This window comes from Acanthopagrus latus, chromosome 8 (genome assembly GCF_904848185.1).
Source record: "Acanthopagrus latus isolate v.2019 chromosome 8, fAcaLat1.1, whole genome shotgun sequence".
Classification (NCBI taxonomy): domain Eukaryota; kingdom Metazoa; phylum Chordata; class Actinopteri; order Spariformes; family Sparidae; genus Acanthopagrus; species Acanthopagrus latus.
This window is the reverse complement of record NC_051046.1, coordinates 6153520-6176823: the sequence shown is the minus strand read 5'-3', so window position 1 is coordinate 6176823 and position 23304 is coordinate 6153520. Positions and strand designations below refer to the sequence as shown.

At 40.3% G+C, this 23304-nt stretch overlaps 2 protein-coding genes and 1 pseudogene across 4 annotated transcripts; 2 read left to right on the top strand and 1 right to left on the bottom strand.

The window, feature by feature from the left end:
- The first annotated feature begins 1633 nt into the window (after positions 1-1633).
- On the top strand, positions 1634-6017 carry LOC119024147 (annotated as a pseudogene).
- On the bottom strand, positions 5181-9763 carry tmem263 (transmembrane protein 263). Its single transcript, XM_037107103.1, has 4 exons — positions 9579-9763; positions 9204-9453; positions 7369-7439; positions 5181-6624 (listed from the first exon to the last, which is right to left on the bottom strand). Exons 3-4 carry the CDS (start codon positions 7433-7435, stop codon positions 6305-6307), a joined length of 387 nt encoding a protein of 128 aa, XP_036962998.1. The 5' UTR covers positions 7436-7439; positions 9204-9453; positions 9579-9763; the 3' UTR covers positions 5181-6304.
- On the top strand, positions 7564-22421 carry si:dkey-103i16.6 (uncharacterized protein LOC557125 homolog). Of its 3 annotated transcripts, none has more exons than XM_037107102.1 (8): positions 7564-8582; positions 18449-18671; positions 19131-19349; positions 19609-19841; positions 20895-20995; positions 21098-21259; positions 21347-21559; positions 21795-22421. In XM_037107102.1, exons 2-8 carry the CDS (start codon positions 18457-18459, stop codon positions 21987-21989), a joined length of 1338 nt encoding a protein of 445 aa, XP_036962997.1. In that variant the 5' UTR covers positions 7564-8582; positions 18449-18456; the 3' UTR covers positions 21990-22421. The 3 variants fall into 3 exon arrangements, with proteins under 3 accessions (XP_036962997.1, XP_036962995.1, XP_036962994.1); XM_037107100.1 differs by lacking the exon at positions 7564-8582 and adding an exon at positions 11209-11499; XM_037107099.1 differs by lacking the exon at positions 7564-8582 and adding an exon at positions 14964-15066.
- Positions 22422-23304: the final 883 nt, after the last annotated feature.

Genomic DNA, 23304 nt, shown 5'->3' with positions numbered 1-23304 from the left:
CCCCTTCACAATTAACATGTGTAGCTTACTGCCTCGCTATGTGGAGGCAGGTTCTGGATGCTATCAGAGTTTAGGTTTATGACAGAAGCTCTGTCCTGCTCTTTACTGAAATTGGTGAAACTCGAGAAACCCCTACCAACATGACTGAGATAGCATTGCTTAACACTTATCCTCATTCTCATGAAAAATCTTCCCCTCCTGGGTGACCATTAGCTCAGATGGTAGAGCAGGCATCTCATTTATAGAGGCTTTGTCCTCGCTGCAGTGGCCCAGGGTTTTAGTCTGACCTGAGACCCTTTGCCATGTGTCACCCTCCCATCCTGTTTCCTGTCATCTCTGAAGCTGTCCTAGCAATAGCCAAATAAAGCCATATAAAGGCCAAAAATAAATCAAAAATAACTGTCCCTCTTGTTACATTGAAAATCAAAACATATATGTTTTGAATGTACAAAGAAATGTGACTGTTAAGAAACCACAGATAGTTACTGAACTGATAGATAACAAGAGTTTTTTTTCCATATCAAAGACAAATTACTTTTTGCCTGGGCCATGCAGGTTTAGCCTCCGTCTTTCAGCATGATATTGTATTTGATGTCATCAAGTGCAATTTTTTTTTATTTTACAGGATGCTCATTTTAAAATGAGTCGGCTGAAAACATAAAAAAGTGACAGACTACCAATTTAAATATCTAACTCAGGGAGCTAATGTTACCTAAATTAGCTGGCTAGCTAGATAGCTACAGCTAGATAAAATCTCAAAGCAACAAATCTCAGATGATAAAATCAGCAGTTACCAACCATAAATGAGAAGCTGCTGTGATCTTCCTCTGTGTGAGATCAAAGCAGCATTTGAAAATACTGAAAGTGTAATGAAGTCAACCTGCTAATATTATCATGGTGAACTGCTATGTAGCTAGAATGTGACAACAGAAACAGTTACATACACAAAAATTATTTATCATTATCACACCTTGAGAGTCTTGCATGTGTGTCATCATGTCAGACACTGACAGCTTTTAAAGTCTGTCTGCAGACAGATTTTCAAAACTGTGCAAGATCCAACTATAAAACCTCACAGGTACGTTGTTGAAATCAAAATTAAGGTCAAGTTTAAAGTCAGTACTGAGTTGTCATGCAATAATGTAATGACCACTCTGGGTCAAAAAGTAACAGTACAGCCAAAGAGAAACTTTTTCCAGCTCTCAGATTGGCTGCATTTTGGGCACACTTTGTAACACAATCGTATTGAAATCATTTTCATTTTCTGTGTTCAGGTTTTCACTTTCACACAAATATCATTCCATGAATTATAAAGAAAGGTATTCAGATTTTGAAAAATTCAGACAAGCTGCAATTTACTCCAGTAAAGTAGCTTGGCCGCAAGTATACAAAACATCAGAATATAATTATTACTATCCTATGCCACTGTATGATTGGCAGTTTTTATAACTAGATGTAAAAAAAAACAAACAAACAAAAAAACAAACATGTTCCTAGATATAATAATTATGTCATACTGAGCCATTTCTAGAAAAGTCTTCCCAGACTTACAGATCCACTTGTGCAGTGGATTCATAGCTCTCTGCTTAAGAAAAGTGGTTTTGTTCAAATAATGTCTGTATTATGAATAGATATGTTCAGAGCAGGCTACACAGCAGCAAGGCAAGAATATAGACAGATCTAGATCAGTGGATTTTATGTTATAGCTTCAGAGAAAACATCAGTATATTCACTATTGTGCACTAGCAAGATCAACATTAGGTGACAAATAAGTCTGAGGCCACAAAGACCTTTATTAAAGGTTTTAGTGACCCAAATGTTGGACTTGTCAATAAAGGCTTTAATGTCAAACAGTCCTCCACCTCAGTGTCCTGACCTGACAGGGCATGTGTTTCATCGCCTCGTCTCACCCAGCTCAGTGAATCATCAATCACCTGAATCCTGTTGTAAAACATTATATAATATATAAACAGTTAAATTTCAGCCGAGGAGATTTGTTTTTGATGTCACACACCCTTCTCTCTCCCAACTGTCCAATAGAGGCTAGAGGCTGAAAAGATAGGAAGGTTTGATCTGTGTTTTTTTTTTTCCTCTGAGGTGTGTTTTTAGTCACATATAAATGTGGTAGCACAGTGGTACACTTGGGACTATCCAGACCAAACTGCTGTTGCACCATGGCAAAACACTGGAATACTGCCACTCTAGTGACACTAGCACTGCTGGGATGCTTTATTGGGACAGAAGTAGAAGCTCAGGGCTGGCAGAAACCTGCAACACCAACGAAAAAGGGCTATCAACCTCCTCAACCACCAACGTTTCCTCAAAATCCTAAACAACCACAGGTCTCACCTCCTCAACCACCAACGTTTCCTCAAAATCCTAAACAACCACAGGTCTCACCTCCTCAACCACCGACGTTTCCTCAAAATCCTAAACAACCACAGGTCTCACCTCCTCAACCACCGACGTTTCCTAAATGGCCTAAACAACCACAGGTCTCACCTCCTCAACCACCAACGTTTCCTAAATGGCCTAAACAACCACAGGTCTCACCTCCTCAACCACCAACGTTTCCTCAAAGGTTCCACGATCAATCTCCTCAGGAGCCGCAGATCCCTCGTTTTAAGCAACAGCAGCAGTCATCTTCCATCTACAAGCCAAGTGGTGCAAAGCAACCTCCTGTCCAGAGCTGTGAAGTGGCATCAAACATGAGAGTCCCATGTGGACATAACGATATCTCTGCTGCTGGATGTGAAGCCATAAATTGCTGCTTTAGTGGTCAACAGTGCTACTTTGGAAAGGCAGGTGAGTTTTTGAAAAGATTGGCATTCACTTAAAAGACAACTTTTCCCTTTGACCTATAATGACTGTGAACAGGCATCAAGGATGCAAAAAGTTAAAACCGGATGATACTGAAAGATTACTTTTCTTGTGCAAACGTGCATTGCATCTGTGTGTTTTCACATTTGCTTGAGTTCAAATATTTTAACATATCAATGTCTGTTTTTGTGCCACCAGTGACCGTCCAGTGCACCAAGGATGCCCAGTTCATTGTAGTAGTGGCCAGAGATGCCACCCTGCCCAACATTGACCTCGAGTCAATGTCACTGCTGGGACAAGGTCAAGGCTGTACACATGTTGACTCTAATTCAGAATTTGCCATCTACCAATTTCCTGTAACTGGCTGTGGGTCAGCTGTTACCGTAAGATTTTATATTTTCGAAACAATAAATACAATTTTCGATTATTACAAGATTATTATCTCACCTGATTTTTAATTTTTTTTTTTTTAACCTTTTGTAGGAGGAGCCTGGTGTTATCATCTATGAGAACAGGATGTCTTCCTCATTTGAAGTTGGAATTGGGGATCTTGGAGTCATTACCAGGGACAGCAGCTTTGAGTGGGTGATCATTTAAAAAATTATCTTTTTGTGTCAAATTAAAAGCTGTCACCAAGTATGATGCCAATTGTCTTTTTCAGATTGTTCTTCCAGTGTAGGTACACCGGCATATCTGTTGAAGCTTTGGTTGTAGAGGTACTGCCATTGCAAGATCCTCCCCTGCCAGTTGCTGCTCTGGGGCCCATCAGTGTGCACCTGAGGTTGGCCAATGGACAATGCAGTACTAAGGGTTGTAACGAAGGTGAGTGTATGTTAGCCTGGCAGTATTTCTTTCTCTGTAGATAATTCCATAATGTTCATATTAACTGGTATCTCTGCTCCTCTGCTCTCACAGTGGATGCAGCCTATACTTCATATTATACAGAGACAGATTACCCTGTGATCAAAGTGCTGAGGGACCCTGTATACGTGGAGGTTCTCCTACTCGATAAGATGGACCCTGCCCTTGTCCTGACTCTTGGTCACTGTTGGACAACCACAACCCCAAACCCTCACAGCCTGCCCCAGTGGGACATTCTGATAGACGGGTAACTAAAAAACAAAATTAAACTGTTCTTTTTTTATGACAACATTTTCAGAGTTTGCACTTTCGTCAGGTCTGGTTATTTGAACTTGTGAATGGGGAAATTATTGCTGTGGAAACATTGACTTCCTCCTGGCCCATTCTAACTTCAGTGTCGTCACATTAACTCAACTTGCTCTTCATTCAGGTGTCCATACAGGGATGATCGCTACTTGTCTCAACTGGTCCCAGTTGATGCATCCTCTGGTCTGGAGTTCCCAGGTCACTTCAGGCGTTTCATTTTCAAAATGTTCACCTTTGTGGATAATTCAATGGAGCCCATGAGGGAACAGGTATTTAATTTATTGACAGTTGAGAAACCGATAACAAAATATGTCTGTATTGCTCTGCCAACACTGCTTGTTCCTTGTTCAGGTGTACATTCACTGCAGTACAGCTGTCTGCAGTGCTGCACCAGGTCGCAACTGTGAACCATCATGCCAGAGGATAGGAAGTAAGAATTATATGTATTTTTTTTAATCAGCAGACTTCAGGAGTAATATGCATTTAAATCTGACCATGTTTGTATGTCTGTCTGTAGAGAGAGCTGTCAAGGCCGAGGTCCAGAGGCCGACTGAGCCAAAGGCTGTGGTTTCTGTTGGACCTGTGATCATGGGTGTACCTGTGGAGTAAACAGCAGTGTTGGGCTCAAGAATTTGACTGATAACATTTAGAAAATATTTGGAACATTAACTTAGTTAATTCATGAGTGGTGTGAAATGAATAAAAAATAAAACTACCGTCTAAAGAGCTAAACGCATGATGCCAGAATGAAATGGCTCCCGAAAGAGTTGAGATCAAATCTATATTAAAAGAAAATTAAAGAATACATCATGTTTATGTACACTGTATTTTGTCTTGTCACTGGCACTCTAATAAAACAGGAAACATTGGCAGTGATATCTAATTTATGGTTTTAGATGACATCTCAAAAGTAAAACAAAATACAATATACTTTTAAATAAATGTTGACTGTGTATCATCAACAGTAGCAATTCTAGTTTACCTTATGTAACAAATGTGTTTATGAGTATCTTGTTGCTTTTTCACTGCTCATTCAGTATATTGTTCTTTGTGTATGCTTTTTTTTTTTTTAACAGTTATGGTTACAGACTCTCTTCACCTGCCTACACTCATATTTAGAAGGTCATTACATTTCAAACACAAGGTTTTCACAAGACTTATTTGTAACTGATGGAACACAATGCATACCAAACCTTTAGCAAAGGTTTTATTTATACATGTTCCTAATACAACATTGCCATTTTTCAATACATTGTCATTGTTCAGGATACTTCCAAACAGTCTGCAACACTGATTAACACTTTGAAACCTTCGTTTTGCATCATACATGGCTTGAATAGCAGTTTACAGTTCAGAGTAAATTTACAACTGAACGGGGAAAAATAAATTCTGGTTTTAATGTCAAGGAATCCCAGCCATCAGATTTTTGTAAACATGGTAACCCTAAACAAGTTAACGGAGTATTAGCCAAGTACTTAACTCTCATGCTTTGGTTAAGAGGAAGAGATTTATGCCATTATGAAGATTGTGGGTGTAACGTGGCAGCTTGATGATAACATAGTGACATTCACCAACATGTTACAGTAACTATGAAAATATAGATTTTCATAAAAGAAGTGTCATGTAGATAATTCAAAATACTCTTTGACTTTTATAATGACACAGTATTTATTACAAAATGATTCTGCATCAAAAGACCAAGTTGGGTTCCACTGAGCTGAGGATCTAGCCACCAGAGGGCGATGTTACCTCAGAGGAAAATGTCAACTCAAACTGCTCTGCACTTTTTCAAATCACATCTTTGATCAGATGCATGAAGGTGATGTATTCACACTATACACATTTTCTGACCCATGTATTTTTTTCAGTTGACAGTGAAATATTTCCAGCTGTAGATCACCGTACATCAATGATTGTCTTGCAAGTGTAATTTAAGTGCACTTTCCCTCTGAGCTTTTTTCCTCTTGTACAGTCTGCAGTGAAAACAGTGCTGTGGCTTATCATCAAAAATGAAATATGGACTTAAAAAACAAAACAAAAAAAACAAAAAAAACTTTTTTTCAGGCACAGCTGATAATATTATGGTGTGTTTTACCTTTAACAACTGTGCAGGAGTGTCTTTGTAGGTCCTTGCCATATACTCATAACACCACCAATCACACAAAACACAAACTTAAAGGACAAAAACAAACAAAACACAGACCCCCTCACCAAAATGTGTTCACTAAACCTTTGAGTCCTCTGTTAGTCTTTTCCTGCTCATAAATGCTATAACAGGCAAACACAGCACGAGCCATCCACACTCTTCTTCTTCACATCAGTCAGACTTGTCCTTCTTTTTGCATCCTCCTAAGGGAACTTTGCTGACCACTGCCGAGCCGACAGCAGTCACTCCTCCGGCTACAGCGCTCACCCCTCCGGCTACAGCACTCACTCCTCCTTTGACCAGCCCCACTCCCATCCCAGGCACAGCGACTACAGTGCTGACAGCGCTCTTGGTTAGGTCCAGACTTTTTCCTCCTACCCATGTCACACCGCCCACCGTCGCTCCAACAGCTCCCTTGGTGACACCGTACAAGCCCCCCGCCAACCTGCTGAACATGCCAGGCTGCGTCTGTGGGTGGTCCTTGTTGTTGTCTGATTTAAAAACAACAAGAGCAATTTTAAGATTCAATATATCGCTGCCAAATAACAGTCAAAAGGAGGGAAGAAAAGCTCCAAGCTAGAGCTGAAGTATTCATTATTGTCATTGTCTTGATTATTTTCTAAATTAATCAATTGTTTTGCTTTTGATCATTAGAATATATTGAAACTGTCCATCGTGATTTCATAAAGCCACATTCAATATGTTCAAATAGATACAGCACATTACAGTATAAGCAGTTTAATTAAACATTGCTATCCTCACTCATTGTCATCAAAATACTAGTCAGTTAAATATATCATTATTTTATCAATGTACACATTATAGATAAAGTATTGATATAATCTGCAAAGAAATGTAATGTCTTCCTGATCAAATCTTGCTAAATATGCTAATCAGTCCATTCTTCTCGACACACACACACACACACACACACACACACACACACACACACACTAGAGCTGCTTCAATTAATCAATTAGTTGTCAGCGCAAAAGTCTAAAGTCTTTGACTCCAGCATCTTAAATTTGAATTTTATTTTGATATCTTTACTTCTGTGACAGTTAACAGAATATCTTTGGGTTGTGAACAAAAAAAATCTTGAGAAACACCCAATTTTTCACAAATTTCTTACATAGCAGGTCTAGCTCATCAAGTTTTTTGACTAAAAGCAGTACAACAACAGGGCCTAAAACCAGTCCTGCTCATTGTCAAAGGACGTCTTCAACTGAATTTACCTGTAGCTACTGGCTCATCATTGAGGTATGCAGGCATGTCCTCAGGCACCTGCTCAGCCTGACTCATCGCTCTGGGAAAATAAATGACACATTTTACCAAAAGAGACAGTGACAGATGATAAATATAGATACACAGCACAGAAAAGTGTGTGTACAGAGATTTTGTTTTACACTAATGCCTCTACCTTAAATTGTTTTTCCTCCTGCCATCATTGTGTAATGTCTGTTAAACCCAGCTAGACGAGATCTGTGCCTGTGCTTGTTGTCACATATTTTTCTGTGTTTACTCCTGTCTTGTTGAAGAGGCCGGGTAATGTCAAAACCCCAGCAACACAGCAGCAGTACCCGACTTTTTGGGTGTTTTATCCCTCAAAATATGCATATCATCGCACACAGGAGATATTACCATGTTAAACCTGTTTTACCTGGTGCACCTCTGAGGTGACAGGGCTAATTTCTTTATATGTTTTTGAAAGCTTTACATTCAACAAACAGGCTGGTTCTTCTCATTAAAGACAGTCTATACAAAAAGCCTGAGTGTCAACAGTAAGGAATGGGGCTGAAGTTTGCACACATGGTGCAAAGAAAATACAAGAGCTTGCTTTGGGTGTGCTGCTGATCCTAAAAACAGGGCAGACCTGTTCAGAGCTGTACAACAAGTTAAAGGGCCACTGTGTAGTTTTGGAGAAGAAATTCAAACTTACAATATTAATGAGGTTGGATTACAAACTCAGATATATTTATCTTTCTCATAACTGAATAAACAAGCTGTTCTCAGAGGGAAGTAAGGTCCCAACTACACTGTTTGGGGATAGATATGTGGCAGAGTCCGCCACATGTACACAAAGTAAAGCAGTATTAAATTGTGTCAGAGCGCATATCTTTCTCCACTGATTAACATTTCTTCCCCAGAACCACATAATGCACTTTTAAAATAGTAAACAAGGACAGACTTTTGGACAAGTATTGTCTTCTTGACTTTAGAAATATAAAACTAGAGGTTTAAACGACTGAATTCCATAACAACAGAGCAGACATCATCTCACCTACATGACTGAACTCTTCTGTCTGTATGGGTTTTTAAAACATAAAGGCCTCGTCAGTGATGCCTTTGTTAAAATGTGCTCAGACAAAAGAGTTGTTTATTCAGCCATTTATTCAGTTTATGGAGTTAAAGATGAACTGAGGAAATGTCACATCACTTCACCTGACAGGTAAACAACACTACCCTCCCTGTGTATCCTGGTTAGTTGGCTACAGGCCTAAACGTACACGGAGTTAAACTTGTGCTAGGTGTATTAGCTAACTTTACGTTGGAGCGTTTGTTACGTCAACTGAAGCTAACCTACATTTTGTTTTTTCCAACTCGACCGTCTCGGATGCTCGGGTTAAAAGTACACAGAATTGTACACTTTCACTCGTGATAAATGTTGCAGCCTCAACTTTTAAAAGCATAAATTGGTAAACTTTGTGGTGGATTATCTCGCCCCGTGTGGTTGTTGTTCGGCATTTAAACGCCATCAACTGACGCTAACGCTTGTGTAGAACGTTCTAGCTGACATCCACACAGACACGTCACCCCCGAAACACTAAACATCACTTTAACCGCTTTTCATCGACTTTTCTTTTGTTGCTATTTGGTCGAAGTGTCTCTCTCGTCGACTCTTACACGGGTTTTTTTTGTTTTGTTTTGTTTGTTTGTTCGTTTTTTGAAGCTGCTACATCAGATAACATGGCTCACTTTCATCATAACTGACGCTAGCGGGGCTTCAGAAGTTCTCATGGCTGACTCTCATTAGACAAACTGAAGCCCTGCTAGCTGCTTTAGCTCTTACCTTGGTTTGTAACGTCAGCAGACTGCTCCGATGTACTGTTAGTGTAATGTGCGGGACTTTAAACCAACTGATCCAGGTACCGTCCAGGCTCCTGGGGCTCTGCGGGGATGTAGCTGCTGGTGGTGGTTGGGCTGACTTGTGTTGTCTGTCTGACTATATTTTATTTTGGGGGAGGACCTCCGTCTCCACCCATCATAACACACAGAGGTACACACTGTCCGCACAGTGGAGCTCCAGCTGCTGGCTGCGTCTATAAAAAACAAGAACAACAACAACAACAACAACACAGTTTTATTATTAAATCAAAGTATTGTCTGGACTAAATGTTAGTTCACGCAAACAAAGGGGATTTTATTTTGAAAATTCAGATATTACTGGTGATAATTAGGAACAAAGTTATTTCCCCCCTCGCTGTTTCAGTAGCACATTCAGAAACGATCTCAGGGTGTGGTAACGCACAAGAAGATAAATAAAAGATAAGCTGGAGGTTTAGGTAGTAGAGGATGTAACTTTGGCGGGAGAGGAAACTGATCAAAACAACCCCCCCAAAAAACAACCTCCTCCCCGGACAACGTGGAAGTGACGTCAGCCTCTGTTCAAATCCTCAAAGATCGTCTATTTTATGAAGAGATGTCACATCACGGTTGGAAACAACACACCAGAATCAAGCACCGCGCGTCATACTTTGTTAAACCTGCCAAGGTGGTTTTGTCTTCACCAGTGTTTCGAATTACTGAGTCAACACATACAGTTTGTGTTGAAGTCTGCATTCATTTAATTTAGTCAGACAAAGGTGTTTATTCGCATTGACTCAACGCCATAAAGAATTAAATCAGAATGCTAAAGTGACTATTGATTCATTTATTTGGTTGTTATGTAGTTGCCCATTCATTTTCTGTCAGTCAACCAAATGGTTTAAGCTGTGTTTGTGTATACACTGTTGGGTAGTTTCATTTATGTACATACATAAAACAATACATTTTACAAGCTCTTCTTTGTTTTGCATGAAAAAATGTGCAGAATTGCCTCACAGGCAACCACAGCTGTCAGGTAACTCAGTCATAATTATTACGTCCATGTTTAAACAGCTTATCAATATATATACGTAAAATATAGTGTTTATCTAGATTACATCCCTTATAGGTTAATTTGTGCATATAGATACAGATAGATATAGATAAAGGAGTGGACTCAGACATACATATCTTACAACTTTCTTTGTAGGCTTTCCATGTTTTGTTTTGTTTTGATTGAAACTCTTTAGAATAATGTTCAAACACTTGGTCGCACCAACTCAGTGTTTAAAGAACAAACAAAAAGATAAAAGTAACAACAGGTCATGGCAGAATACGAGAATAAAAAATAAAAAGAATACATATATTGGTGACAGAATCTCTTCAGGCCAATAATTCAAAGTAAATATTAATTGCTGAAATGCATTCCTTGTTGGTGAGTTTAACAGACTCAAAGAAACAATCAGTTAGGCTTTTCACAATAAAAGTACAGAAGCTTAATGATTGTGTAAGCAGGACACAAGTGTATGAAACCCTCTGTATGTAACAGAATAAAACAAGTTTACATGCAATCAGAATACTTAAAGTCGCTGTAATTGGCGATTAATTAATTAAATTATTCATTTTGAGTGCAGTCGCCCAGTTGTATCTGTATATGCATTGCTGGGTAGTTTGTTTTTTTATTTAAAGAAAAAAAAAACAACAATACATTTTACAAGCTTTTCTTTGTTTTGCATGCGACAAAAAATATGTGTATAGTTGCCTAACAAGCCACCACAGCTGTCAGATATCTAAAACATTTCCCTCTGAGAAAAATGTCTCGGAGCAGAAATAGAAAGAACTCAAGTGAATTACAAATACCTCACATTTGTACTCAACTGCAGTACTTGTAGTACATGTACCGACGTGATGGGACACTGGGGTCGGGAAGCGGAAATACAGACCCACGTGACCGCAGCTCCGTTTCCCGCCCGTATGTTAATGAGCTATTGAGGACCCGGAAACAGCAGCAGAGTGACAGCTCTGTCCTCTACAGCTATCGGCTGCAGGCCGCTGCGTGCAGACAAAGTTCGTGTTTTTCAGCAGAAAGGAGACGCTTTTCCTGCTGCTGGAGCTCATGTTAGAGCTGCTGGGTGATAAACTCACAGCTTAAAGGTTCAGGAAGCTCCTGAGTCCCCCCCCCCCCCTTTTTTTGTTTCATTGGATGTGGAGCATCCCGAGTGGCTGAACGAAGTCACCGCCGTCTGCTCAGCGTTCAAAAGGTCCGCCAACTGGAGAGCCAGGTAGGTGAGGATGTTCATGATCGGCCTCCCGGGATGTGGAGTGTTATTACCTGGAGAGGTGTGGGGACGCCTCCTTCCACCGTTTTAACAACAGTGTCAGCCATTTCCTGCTTACTCAACATGAGCCCGTGTGCAATTTTACAAGTTTTTATTATTTCACTCGATGTAAGCAGCCAGATTAATGTGATTAGCTGCAGCAGAGGATGTTGTATTTGTGGAAGAGAAGACTGGATGTTCAGACTCACCTGAAGTCTGTTTACCCCCCTCCCCCGTGTGTGTGTGTGTGCATGCTTCACCCTGCAGACTGATGTTTTAATAATAGTCCAACAGTAAAAGCGATGAGTTCATCTTTGCTCACACTGAATCTCAGCTCAGGATCACATTTAAGTAAAAGCAAACATTGTGAATCACATCAGATCACAGTTCACAGTATCAGCAGGAATTTGGGACTAGTTTTGAAGCCTGTCCTGGTCCTAAATCAGCCAATATTCAACTGTGATGTGATTCTCAATATTTTCTTTTACTTAAATGTGATGTGTGTCTTTGTCTGCACCACACAGACATGTTTTCTTCCAATCCAATCCAAATGTATGTATAGAGCACTTTCAAAACAACAACAGTTGGCCAAAGAAATTGCAAAAGAATTGAATCAAACACAGAGTAATCCTTTTTTTTTTTTTTTTTTTTTTTCTTTTTTTGAGACAGGATTTAAGAACAGGCAGTGTTGAGGACAGCCTGACATGTAGAGGCAACTCGTCCAGAGTTTGGGCTGAGCTGTAGTAAAGGAACGATCTCTTAATCTCAAAGAACATAATCTCGCTTCCTGAATCTTAATTGATTCCAGCGGGTGCATTTCCTTTTGTTAAAAGTGGAAATATACCCTTGCTGTTTGATGTTAGCTTTTATGTTGTTAGGGGTTTTATTTCTTCTTGAAAGGAAGACTTGAAGTGACTCGGGTGTCAGATATGTGACGCTTCCTCTTTTCAGTTGGAGACGACCAGAAGCAACTGGTCAGCTGACCTGAGCGAGCCCATCTTACATCTGGAGAGCAAGAACATCTCTGCAGCGTCACAGTTCTTCATGACAACACTGATTTTGTCACATATTTTAAATACAACTCCTGTGATCTGGATATAATACTAAACAATATTACAATTTCGATGGAAACTTGAAGCCTCGCGGTCACATTCATTGAGAATAGAGGCATCTTGTGTCCAGTTGTTAAACTTTTGTAATCAAAGAAAGATGCATTTCATAGATTATGGATACTTCTCTTTTGAAGTACGTGTCATTTTACTGTAACAATCTTTAAACATACCAGTTAATATTTTTATTATTATTTTGTCTTAAAGCCCATTAGTGCATGTTCAAGGTGCAGATGTTCCTCTGTACATATTGTAAGTGCCTGATCGTTTTAAATGAAATGCTGAATGTTTTTATAAAATGTTTTTAAAAAAACCCCAATAGAATCTGATTTGAAATATCAGCTGATATTGGCCTTTCACAGATAATTATGCTCCGATTTGTATGGGTGTATATTTTGCCCAGTGCAAACCGATATATAATGACAATAAGTTTATAAAGCAGAATAAGATTTTGATGAGGTTCTGATAACACAACGTTCATTGTTTAACTGTAAAATATCCTGCCGACGAGTGTTTGGTGACCAGTTTTGAGGGATTATTGCAAAACAAAAACAAAATGTGAGTGTATATCAATTAATATATCAATATTGAACCTTTTGCAGCTGAAAATCGACATTGTCCCCTAAAAATCAAGGATCAGTGAGGCTCTCAAAAAAACCAGCAGTGTCCACCACATCTGTATCAAAACATCACACCGCTTCTTTAAAATGTATTTTACTCTGTTATCCAGATAATAATGAACTTGCTGCTCATTAATGGATCAAATCCCTCAGAATCAGGTTTTAATCCGCTCACCATCATCTAACTGAAGTCGTGTCTGTTATATTTGCTGTTATAACTGAGTTTATAGTTTGTAACTTGCCTCCACTGAGAGACTCAAAACAGTGAATCCAGTTTTAGCTTTCTGTGAAGAGGTGAAACTACCCAGCTAAGCCAGTTTCAGGTCCCACAGTGTGCGAGCGGTTTTTACTTTTGTTTTCATGTGTGATGACGTTCAGGTTCCTGCAGGTGTCAGCGCAGCCTCACTGTTGTGTCTCCTCAGACTGATGATGGGGATGTGTCACCTTCTGTTTGTCTTCAGCAGGTGTGCTTTGCTAAAGAGTTAGTCAGTGGTCTTTTTATTCTTATTTTTTAGACAGGGGATGAAAGTATTGTGTTTCCAAAAGGCCTGTTCTGTTACAAAGACTCAGATGAGTCGTTTGTCAATTTAAGAACGAGGATGAAAAACAGTTTTGATAATCAGTTTAGCGTTCAGTCATTTATCACAGCAAACATGTCAAACAGTCACTGATCAGATGTTAAAATTTAAGGCTTTTGTCTGTTTTTACACTGAAATATATAGAAACAAATACAATTATTTTAAAAACTAAAAAAGTCATTTGATTATTTGAATATTTAATCTGCTGGTGGATTCATGTAAGGGCTGCAGCTAAAACGATTTTGTTCATTTATCTTTTTCTCGATTTATCAGTCAGTTGTTTGGTTTATAAAATCTCAGAGGATGATGAAAAAAGTTGATCAAAGCCAGAGAGGATGTTTTTTAAATGTCTTGTTTTTTCCACAACACAAAGGTACTCAGTTTGCTGTCATAGAGAAGAACATATTCACATTTAAGAAGCTGAAATCAGAGAACTCAGACCTTTTTTTCTTAAAAAAAAAAAAAAATACTGAAACCAATTAATCAGTTATCAAAATTGTTCTTAAAATCAATCTCATAGTTGACAACTCATCGATTCATCTTTGCAGCTTGAATGTAAATAAATATCCTTTAGTTTTAAAGGTGTTGATTTTACAAAACAAGCGAAAATTTTAAAACTACCTGGTTACTTAATACAATAATCAATCTTCATAATGATTCGTAATGTAGAAAGCTGGCCGTTGCAGCTGTAAATTAACAGTACAACCTTTTTATTTTTCCATTTCAGCTGCTGGTTGTGTTGTTTGTCACTGTTTGTAGTGTTTTTACGTGATGGCTTAACCTTTTCTGTCAGAGCGAGAGCGTGGAAACACAAAGAATCCACGCGGTCGTACAAAATAACGACACATAACTGGTTGACAAACATTACCGGTTTGATTGGTGTTTAATTTAGGGCTGGTGATTCCTCAGAGGAGTAACGGGACAGGAGTCATTAGTTTGCCATCGACCCCACCGGGCAGCATTAGCTCTCCGCCGCCCTCCTTCCCCTCTGTGTGCACAAACAATATGCCAACACAAATTAGGACTCGCTGCTTTGTGTCAATTGAGGGGGCAACAAAGATGCTACACAGAGTGATATGTCATTAGCGAGCAGGTGGGGACGGAGAACTCGGAGCTGCTGCCTCTCCAGCTAAGTAATGAAGAGGTTTCCATGGCGACCAGGCCGCCGTCCCCTGTGTCGCGGGGGGGCAGCAGAGATGAAAGTCGGCCGTCCTCCGTTCTGCTGTAAGTGGAGGGTTAAATGCTCGGGGCTGCCGGGAAAAGCCCCTCATTAAACTTAACCAAATCTGCTTGAAGACGCAGCCGACGTACGACTCCAGACACGATGTTCGCGCTCAACTCCAGAGCAGCCGCAGCGACCGGTCGACTAGTCGGTCAGAGGAGAACTAGTCGGCAACTAACTGATTAATCGTTTCACTCGTTTTTAAAGCAAACGCATTAAAGGCGTGCTGGTTCCAAATTCTTATCCATAAAGATTTGCTGCTTTTCTTTTTCGTCTGTGACGGTGAGAGAGTAGGCTCGTCACTTTGGGTGAAAATAAAATTGACACATCTTAAAATATTGTTTCGGTATTCACAGGAAAAAAGCCTGTTTTTCTTAACACTAGGATCATAATGTTAACTTAAATTAGAATAACTTGATCATTGTCCAATTTTTTTTAAACATTTAATGGACTTTAAAGTTAAAGATTTACTTACAGTTTGTGTCGAGCCAGATTCCTAATCAACAGAGCTTTTGATGTATCATCTCGATTTAAAATGTAATGGATAAAAAGAAAAATCATCAAGATTAATCGGCATCAAATTTTTATAATGAAGTAATTTATCCTGGTGAAAATGCCAAACATGATCTGGGTGCCGCCCCTCGAATTTGACCATTTGTGGCTTTTCCTTTTTCCTGGGTTTTGGATCATGGTTAAGACAAAACAAGTGATTTTAAAGATAATAAATTATACTTGAAAACATAGAGATAAATCTACGTTGGATTTACAAGGGAACAAAATTGTTAGCTGCTGCCCACATTTAAATAAGAAAAGTTCAAGTTACTTCCAGTCGAGATGGCAGATTAACCTGAAAAATCGAACGGTGTAGCTCGATGGAATGAAACTTTGTGTTGTCATTTTAAAGCGTCTACAAAGTGTGTTCGTATGTTCAAACTGTGCTTGATGAGCCTTTTTGACAGCAGACGTCTGACAGAAGATGTCTGCTGTTAAAAACCCTGTTGTTGAACTGTTACGCTTTATTTTTAGAAAATCTTTTAGCAGTTAAAACAATATTTTCCATCCAGGAACTGAGAATATTCACAGTCCATCTGGGCCAAAGTTTGAGGTTTTTTTTAGTTTTCAGGTTGTAAGATCTAACAGGAACACTCATATATTGTTAAAGTTAGTATGTATAGCCACGCAGCCACTCGAAGTAGGAATGACATGATTTCATTCATTTGTTTCCATCTTTCTTCGGTTCTTTCTACCTCACATCGTGGCGTCTCCTCTGCTAAAAGAGGAGCTGCAGCTGTTGCCTTCTTGTTGCTCTGACACAAACTTTTCCTCCTGCTGCTCCTCGCTGCTGTCTGGCTTTTGCTCCCAGCCTCTTCAGTTGCAAAAAGGATTATTCAGCAGCCTGACTTTTTGGGTGGTAATGGAGAGCAGCGAGCTGTGCCCAGTGTTGCAGGACTGTCCTAATGAGATAACTGTAACCCTCATAAGAGCAGCTACACTCCTGGTGGTCCGGTACTGGGACACACTGGGCTCAGCTTCTCGACTGTGGAGAGCTGCGAATGTGAAAGGCCAAGAAAAAAAAAAAAAGGAGGTGGGGGGGGGGGAGTCTGGCTTTCAAATCCTTTTTAAGCCTTTTGTCATTTATACAGGGATTTATTTGTCATTAAAGAATAATAAAAGCATTTGTGGCACAATTAGGTCTTTATCAGATAAAAAAGATAGACACTTAAAACGCTGAAAGGAAGTTTGATCTCATAAAAAAAAAACCTGTGGATGGAATTTTTATATTTTTTTTTGGTTGGTGGACCTTCAGAAATATGTACAATATTATTTCAAATTTTCTTAAGTTGTTGCTGAAGTGTCCCCAAGCCTCACCGACTGTTCCCCTCCCTCGCAACCTGTTGCATGTGCTGTTTTCTGAATTCAGTTAATTTCTGGTTAACCAGTTTGTTTGTTTGTTTGTTTGCATCGACTTTTTCTGCGAGCGTAACTGTTCCAGATGTGAACAGAGCTGAGTCTGATCGTGGGTCCGCCGCTACACCGCACCATCTGTATGAGACTTTAATAACTGGGCCGGTGATTTATTGCCTGTACTCAGCAGTGTCTTTTTGAGAGGAGTCCAGACAAAAGCCGAGACCCTCACCCTCCCACTGTTTTTAATAGTTCTTTAGGATGTGCGGGGGGAAAGAAAACACAGTGGTAACGTGAAAGAAGATTGAGAGGCTAAAATGAAAGAGCTTTTTAAGGATGGTTCAGAAGGTTGTCTGCAAATTAAGCATCGGTTTTAAAAATGAGTATTAACTCATTTTCTTTAGATGTTGATGCAGGAATTGAACAAAGCTTTGAGAGCAACACTCCTGCCGTGTCTCCGGCTGTGTTGCTGCTCCTTCTGTCGCCTCCGGTGACCCCTCTCCTTCGTCTCCCGTCCCCTCCGGAGGGCGATAAGGTGCTGCTGGAGAAAAGCCGGCCTTATCTCCCCGCTGCCCTCTGAGGCAGTCGGGTTTTATGGGTTGTAGCTCTTTTGTTTCCGTGTTCGCTGCCTCTCCCTGATCACTCACACTCATCCCTCATGGAAGTTGTTTGAAGGCCGAGAATAGCCCCCCCTTCCTCCTCCTCCTCCTCCTCCTCCTCTCTGCTCTCCTTCTTCTACTCCTCTGTTCCCTCTTTATTGAATCACGCCTCCGTATCATTTATCTCTGCACCCCCCCCTCTGCCCTTTTTTCCTCACTGAGGGGGCCGTTAGGGGGCATCCTCTTTTCTCTCCCAGCTGGGTTTGTTGACACACAGTCAATCTACGGTTCCCTTTCACCTCTGCCACCCCTCTTTTTAACTCTCACCCCCCCCCTTTAAACCCACCCCCAACTCTACCCTCCACTTTCCCTGAACAGTAAAGCTGCCACAGCTGTGGACTGTATTAGCATAGCTGCTGAGAAGCAGAGGGGGGGTTGCCAAATATATTGCAGCCATTACCTTTTGTCCAGCAGTTGACAGTTTTAAAACATCTCGGCTCCTCTCTGAGTAAAGGGAGAGAGGAGAAAAAGGATGGCGCGATGATTTCAGTGTAACAGCTTTTTAAATATGGGACACAGAAGATGGAGGGAGAGGAGGGAGGGCGAGTGGAATTCACTGAAAACAAGTCAGCATGTGATTGGTGCGGTGAGGGAAGACAAGACGTTACAAGAAAATGTTCATTTTGTGGACAAACAATCAAGCCCATATTTTCCGTTTTGCACAATTAAAGATAAAACGTGTCTGACATTCAAATGTCAATTAGACGAATCTCATTTTGAGCTGACGGCACAGAGGAAAGGGAAGTCGTGTTACAGCTCATAAAAAGTGATTGATGTTTCATTCCGGCTCTCTGATTTGTTTTCTTCCTGCTGTCAACAGGTGTTGGAATGAACAGGTCCAGGTCCAGCTGGGATAAAAAAGCCGCCCAGCCTCCAGTCACCAGGTCAACTCGCAGCACCCAGACCAGACAGAGCGACCCCACGGAGACCCAGGAGTCCGGACCGGGCCTGTATGGAAAACAACGAAAGAAGCAAACGGACTCCGCTTTGGCTCAGGACCTCAGTCAGATGAGTGTGAGTGGACAGGACGGTTTAAGTACAAGGTGAGGACACACAGAAGTTTCGTATTTATACTTAATTTTTAAAACTGTGTAACCACTAAGCAGAAGGAGCATTACAGCTCCCAGAAATCAAACATGGCCACACTGTTATCAAGATCATTGATTGAACAACAGAGAAACGATTACTGGTCCAATACATTTTTTTTTAAAAAAGGAAAAAAAAAGAGCATCCCCAGATTTGGACTTTGGATTCCTCGTCAGCTGGACGAAACTCTACCACCACGCCAGCATCTATCAAGGAAGTTACTAATATGTCACAGGAAAAGTAAAGCACTGACCCTGGGGTGGATCTCAGCAGGCTTCATCCTCTGTGGAACATGAATATCTTTCACTTCTTTTTGTATAATAATTGATGAGATATTTCAGTCCAAACCAAAGTGGTGCACGAACTGACCGACGTTCTAACACCCTGTCCTTGTCTTCTCACTTCTCGGGCTTCAGTAAAGGAAAGATGTCCAAAGGCAGCGGCGACTCTGTGCAGGCTGCTCAGTCCTCTGGGTCCAGATCTGATCTGAGCAGTCCCTCAGTGGGTTCTGCCAAGTCCTCATCCCGGGGCGGTCTAGCCTCTGTGGCTCGTCTGGTGAAGCTCGGTCGCTGTAAGAACGTGGTGGTGGTGGCCGGAGCAGGAATCAGCACAGCCAGCGGCATCCCAGACTTCAGGTTGGTGTCTTTTTAGTCTCTATACATTCTTATCTTTGTCTTTCTTATTTCTGTCATATTTTTCAGTTCCACTCGTAACTCTAAGGTGTAAATCTGTATTTATTGGATGTGGAAAGCATCCAGGAACAGATTGGCTCAAAAGACAAATTGAACTCTTGGAATACTTTGAGCAACACGCTGACTCTTGGCTTCTCTTTAATGACAGCGTCTCCATAATATCCTCAAAATGTACATGTCAAAAACATCTGGACTTTTTCAGAACTCCAGGAACCGGTCTTTACGCCAACTTGGAGAAGTACAACATTCCTTACCCAGAAGCTATTTTCAACATCGACTACTTCTCCAACGACCCGCAGCCTTTCTTCTCCCTGGCCAAAGCTCTGTATCCCGGCAGCCACCGACCCAACTACATCCACTATTTCATCCGCATGCTCCATCACAAAGGCCTGCTGCTCCGAATGTACACGCAGAACATCGACGGCCTGGAGAAAGGTGAGTGAGATCTTAAAGAGAAATGGAGCTTAAGATGAAGCTGTAAACCAGCTGGAAGTGTTCGACATTTTTCACAGCAGAAATAATAAACTGTCATTGAAGATATTTACTTTTTTCTATTTATTTGTTATTTATCAGGGGGGACATATATTAATTAGCATGAATATATTGTGTATTTTCTTCATCTGTAGCCCCTGGGCAGATTGATGTTATGCATAAGAAAAGCCCCCTCCCAGCTTCAGCCAGCCCCCCATGAAAAATAGTTTTTAATTTTATGTCTTATCTGATGGAGATAAGTCGGAAACTGACCCAGTGACTGTCATTAAGAAGAACCATAATTACTAGACAGGAAAAGCCAATCCTCCTGCTGATGGTCTCGCATCAGTATTAAATAGTGACAGTTTCATAACAAGTTGAAAACGTGTCATTAGAAATGAACAAACACTCAAAAAGATGACAATAGACACAATCAAACACTAAGATTTAGTAATATTTTGCATTGTTTCTGACAAAACACATCATGTTTGTAGATACATCTCTGTCTCTCCAGGCAGAAACTTACAGAGACGTAAAAGATTTAGTTGTCTTTATGTTTTCATCACGTGTGACAGCTGCTGGTTGGGCTATAAAAGCTCTTCCAGTTTATGGCTGAACATTTTAGCTAAACATTGTTTTATTGGAAACATAGCTTTCCTCTGTACAGCATGTCCACGAAAGCATCACAGCATGGGCTGTGGTCACACACTGAAACACTGAAATGTTTGTGTCATCATCTGGCTTTTAGCCGACCTAACATGTCACTCTGTTTTGTTTTCAATCATCAGTCAAAATTTATTTAAAAAAAATTCAAAGTGCTTTTCAAGTGATTGGACAAAAACAGGTTTAAAGGCTAATGCACACTAACTGCAATAAAATTAAAACTTAGAATAATAAAAGACTAAAACAAGCAAAAAAAAATTCTAGTAAAAAGAACATATGACTATGATATGAACTGTCTCAGTGTCCTTCTTTGCTACGAATGTCCGTCATCATATTTGATAACTCTCTTCACAGTGTGTGGCATCCCCGATGACAAACTTGTGGAAGCTCACGGCAGTTTTGCCACAGCTTCCTGTCACCTGTGCTACACTACGTACCCTGCTGAGGAGGCGAAGGTATGTCCGACCCCGTGGTCAAAAACCTCTCTGATTGAATACAGGAGTTCTCTTCAGTTGATGCCACAGGAATCCTTCCCTTCATGTTTGTTTGTTTGACAGCATGCCATAATGAGCGACAACGTCCCCATATGCACATTCTGCGCCGCAACAGTCAAACCTGACGTCGTGTTTTTCGGAGAGGACCTTCCTCAGAAGTATTTCCTCCACACTAAAGACTTCCCCAAAGCAGACCTGCTGATCATCATGGGCACATCGTTACAGGTAAACATTTTTAATGCCTTTTTATTTAGGGTATTTAATACGATTTGTGAGAAGCAAAACCCTTAGTTCAATATCTAAATTTTTCAGATTGAGCCATTTGCCAGCCTGGTGAACACGGTGCGCTCCACTGTGCCACGTCTCCTCCTGAACCGACACGCTGTGGGCCCCTTTGAGAGGGTCCCACTGCGCCGGGGAGACCACGTGGAGCTGGGCGACCTGGAGGATACAGTACGGAGGTTTGCTGAAATGCTCGGCTGGAATAATGAGATAGAAGAGCTGATGAGGAGTCAGGAAACACAGGTGAGTTCCATCTTATGCACACGCTTTCCTTATAATATTTGATTTATTAAATACGCCTGATTTTTGTTTTATAAATCTCAATCATTATGGAAACAGGTGCATGAGCTTCATTTCCGCTCATTTATCTACAAATGCAAAAGCTTCCCAACAGACATTGAAGAGTTCCACATTATGCATCCCTGGCTCTATTTTAGTACATTTCTTCTGACTATGGCAGTGATCTTCCTCTCTGCAGAGCCTCCCTGCGTTGATAAGCAACCCTCCGTCAGTGACACCGGGTCAGAGCAGAGGAGCTTCAGAGCCTCCTGCCAGGATGGACACATCCAGGTCCAGACCAGGAGCTCAAAGAGGAGCCAGCAGCGGCAGCAGCGAGGAGACGGACTCAGAAACGGACAGCAAGAGCTCCGCGTCGTCCGGCCTGAGCAACTGATGCTGCATGCTTCATAAACAACAGCACTGGAAAGGTTTGAGATGGTTTCTCACTCTAAGACTGTTTCTCCCGTCAGCTGAAAACACGTTACTGTTGGGCTGGTTATTTTCTGCTGGTGGCAAACGGTTTGTTTTCGCGTGCATGATAATGGAAGTGCATCATCTTACCTCTGCGACTGGGAGTCACAGTCATGTTCATATGTTAATCAAATCAACAACTACAACTTATTAAGCTCAACAAGCACATTTAAAGCACTTATTATAGAGTGAGGGTCCATCCTGAACACTAGTATATAAATGAGTCCTGTAAGGGAAAAACTCAAATGTTTCTTCAGGTGTTTTTATTTGTTCCATGTCAGTAAACTTGTTCATGTTTTGTATCTGCACAACACTGCATTTTAATCAGTATTTAATAAACGTTGTGTATTTTGCATCTCTTTCTGATTTATGTTGCACGGCTCCAAAAATGACAACTGTGCTTACTCTCCAGTTTATTAACATTTCAGTGGAAGCTTCACTACATAAAGTAAGGTGTGATGCTATTTACAATGTGTAAAGAAAAGAACAAAGTTGTTTTCCAGAACATGGGGAAGTGATCAACATGCAAGTTTTGATTTATACCACTATGGTTGTGGAGAAACAAGAGCCCAAGAAGAAGAAGTCGTCAACTAGAATTCAAAGATGCGTAACAAGTTAAAGGGAGAAACATTATTAGAGGTGCACTCTGCAGGAGCTGACATGAGTTTTGACGCCTTATGTTCATTTATTTGTAAGCAACGGAGCAAAACAGGCTCATAACTTGAGTTATCATGTGGAGAGCAAAAAGCGCTTGTTCAAGTTCAAGAAAATAGAAGTTAATAACTAAAATTGGTACTAAAGAAATTCATAGTGCACTTTGAACAGTCGGTGAACGTTTTGGTAAGTACAATCATTTCATGAAACTTTGCCGACACCTCACTAAGACAATTTAAAGGTAATCTTAAGAATCTATTTTTATGCCTAAACAAACTAAATAAACATGTATTTGTTTTCATGCATGAATCAAATAAACAAACTGACCTTAAAGGACAAAACAATTACATACTGTTTTACTTTGTTTATATGTGGCGGACCCCGCCACCTTTCTATCATCAGTGTTCTGAGATTAGTTTATCAATTATGGGAATATATATATATATATATATATATATATATATATATATATATATATATATATATATATATATATATATATATATATATATATATATATATATATATATATATATATATATATATATGAGTTTGTATTATTACCTCATTGATATCGAAACATT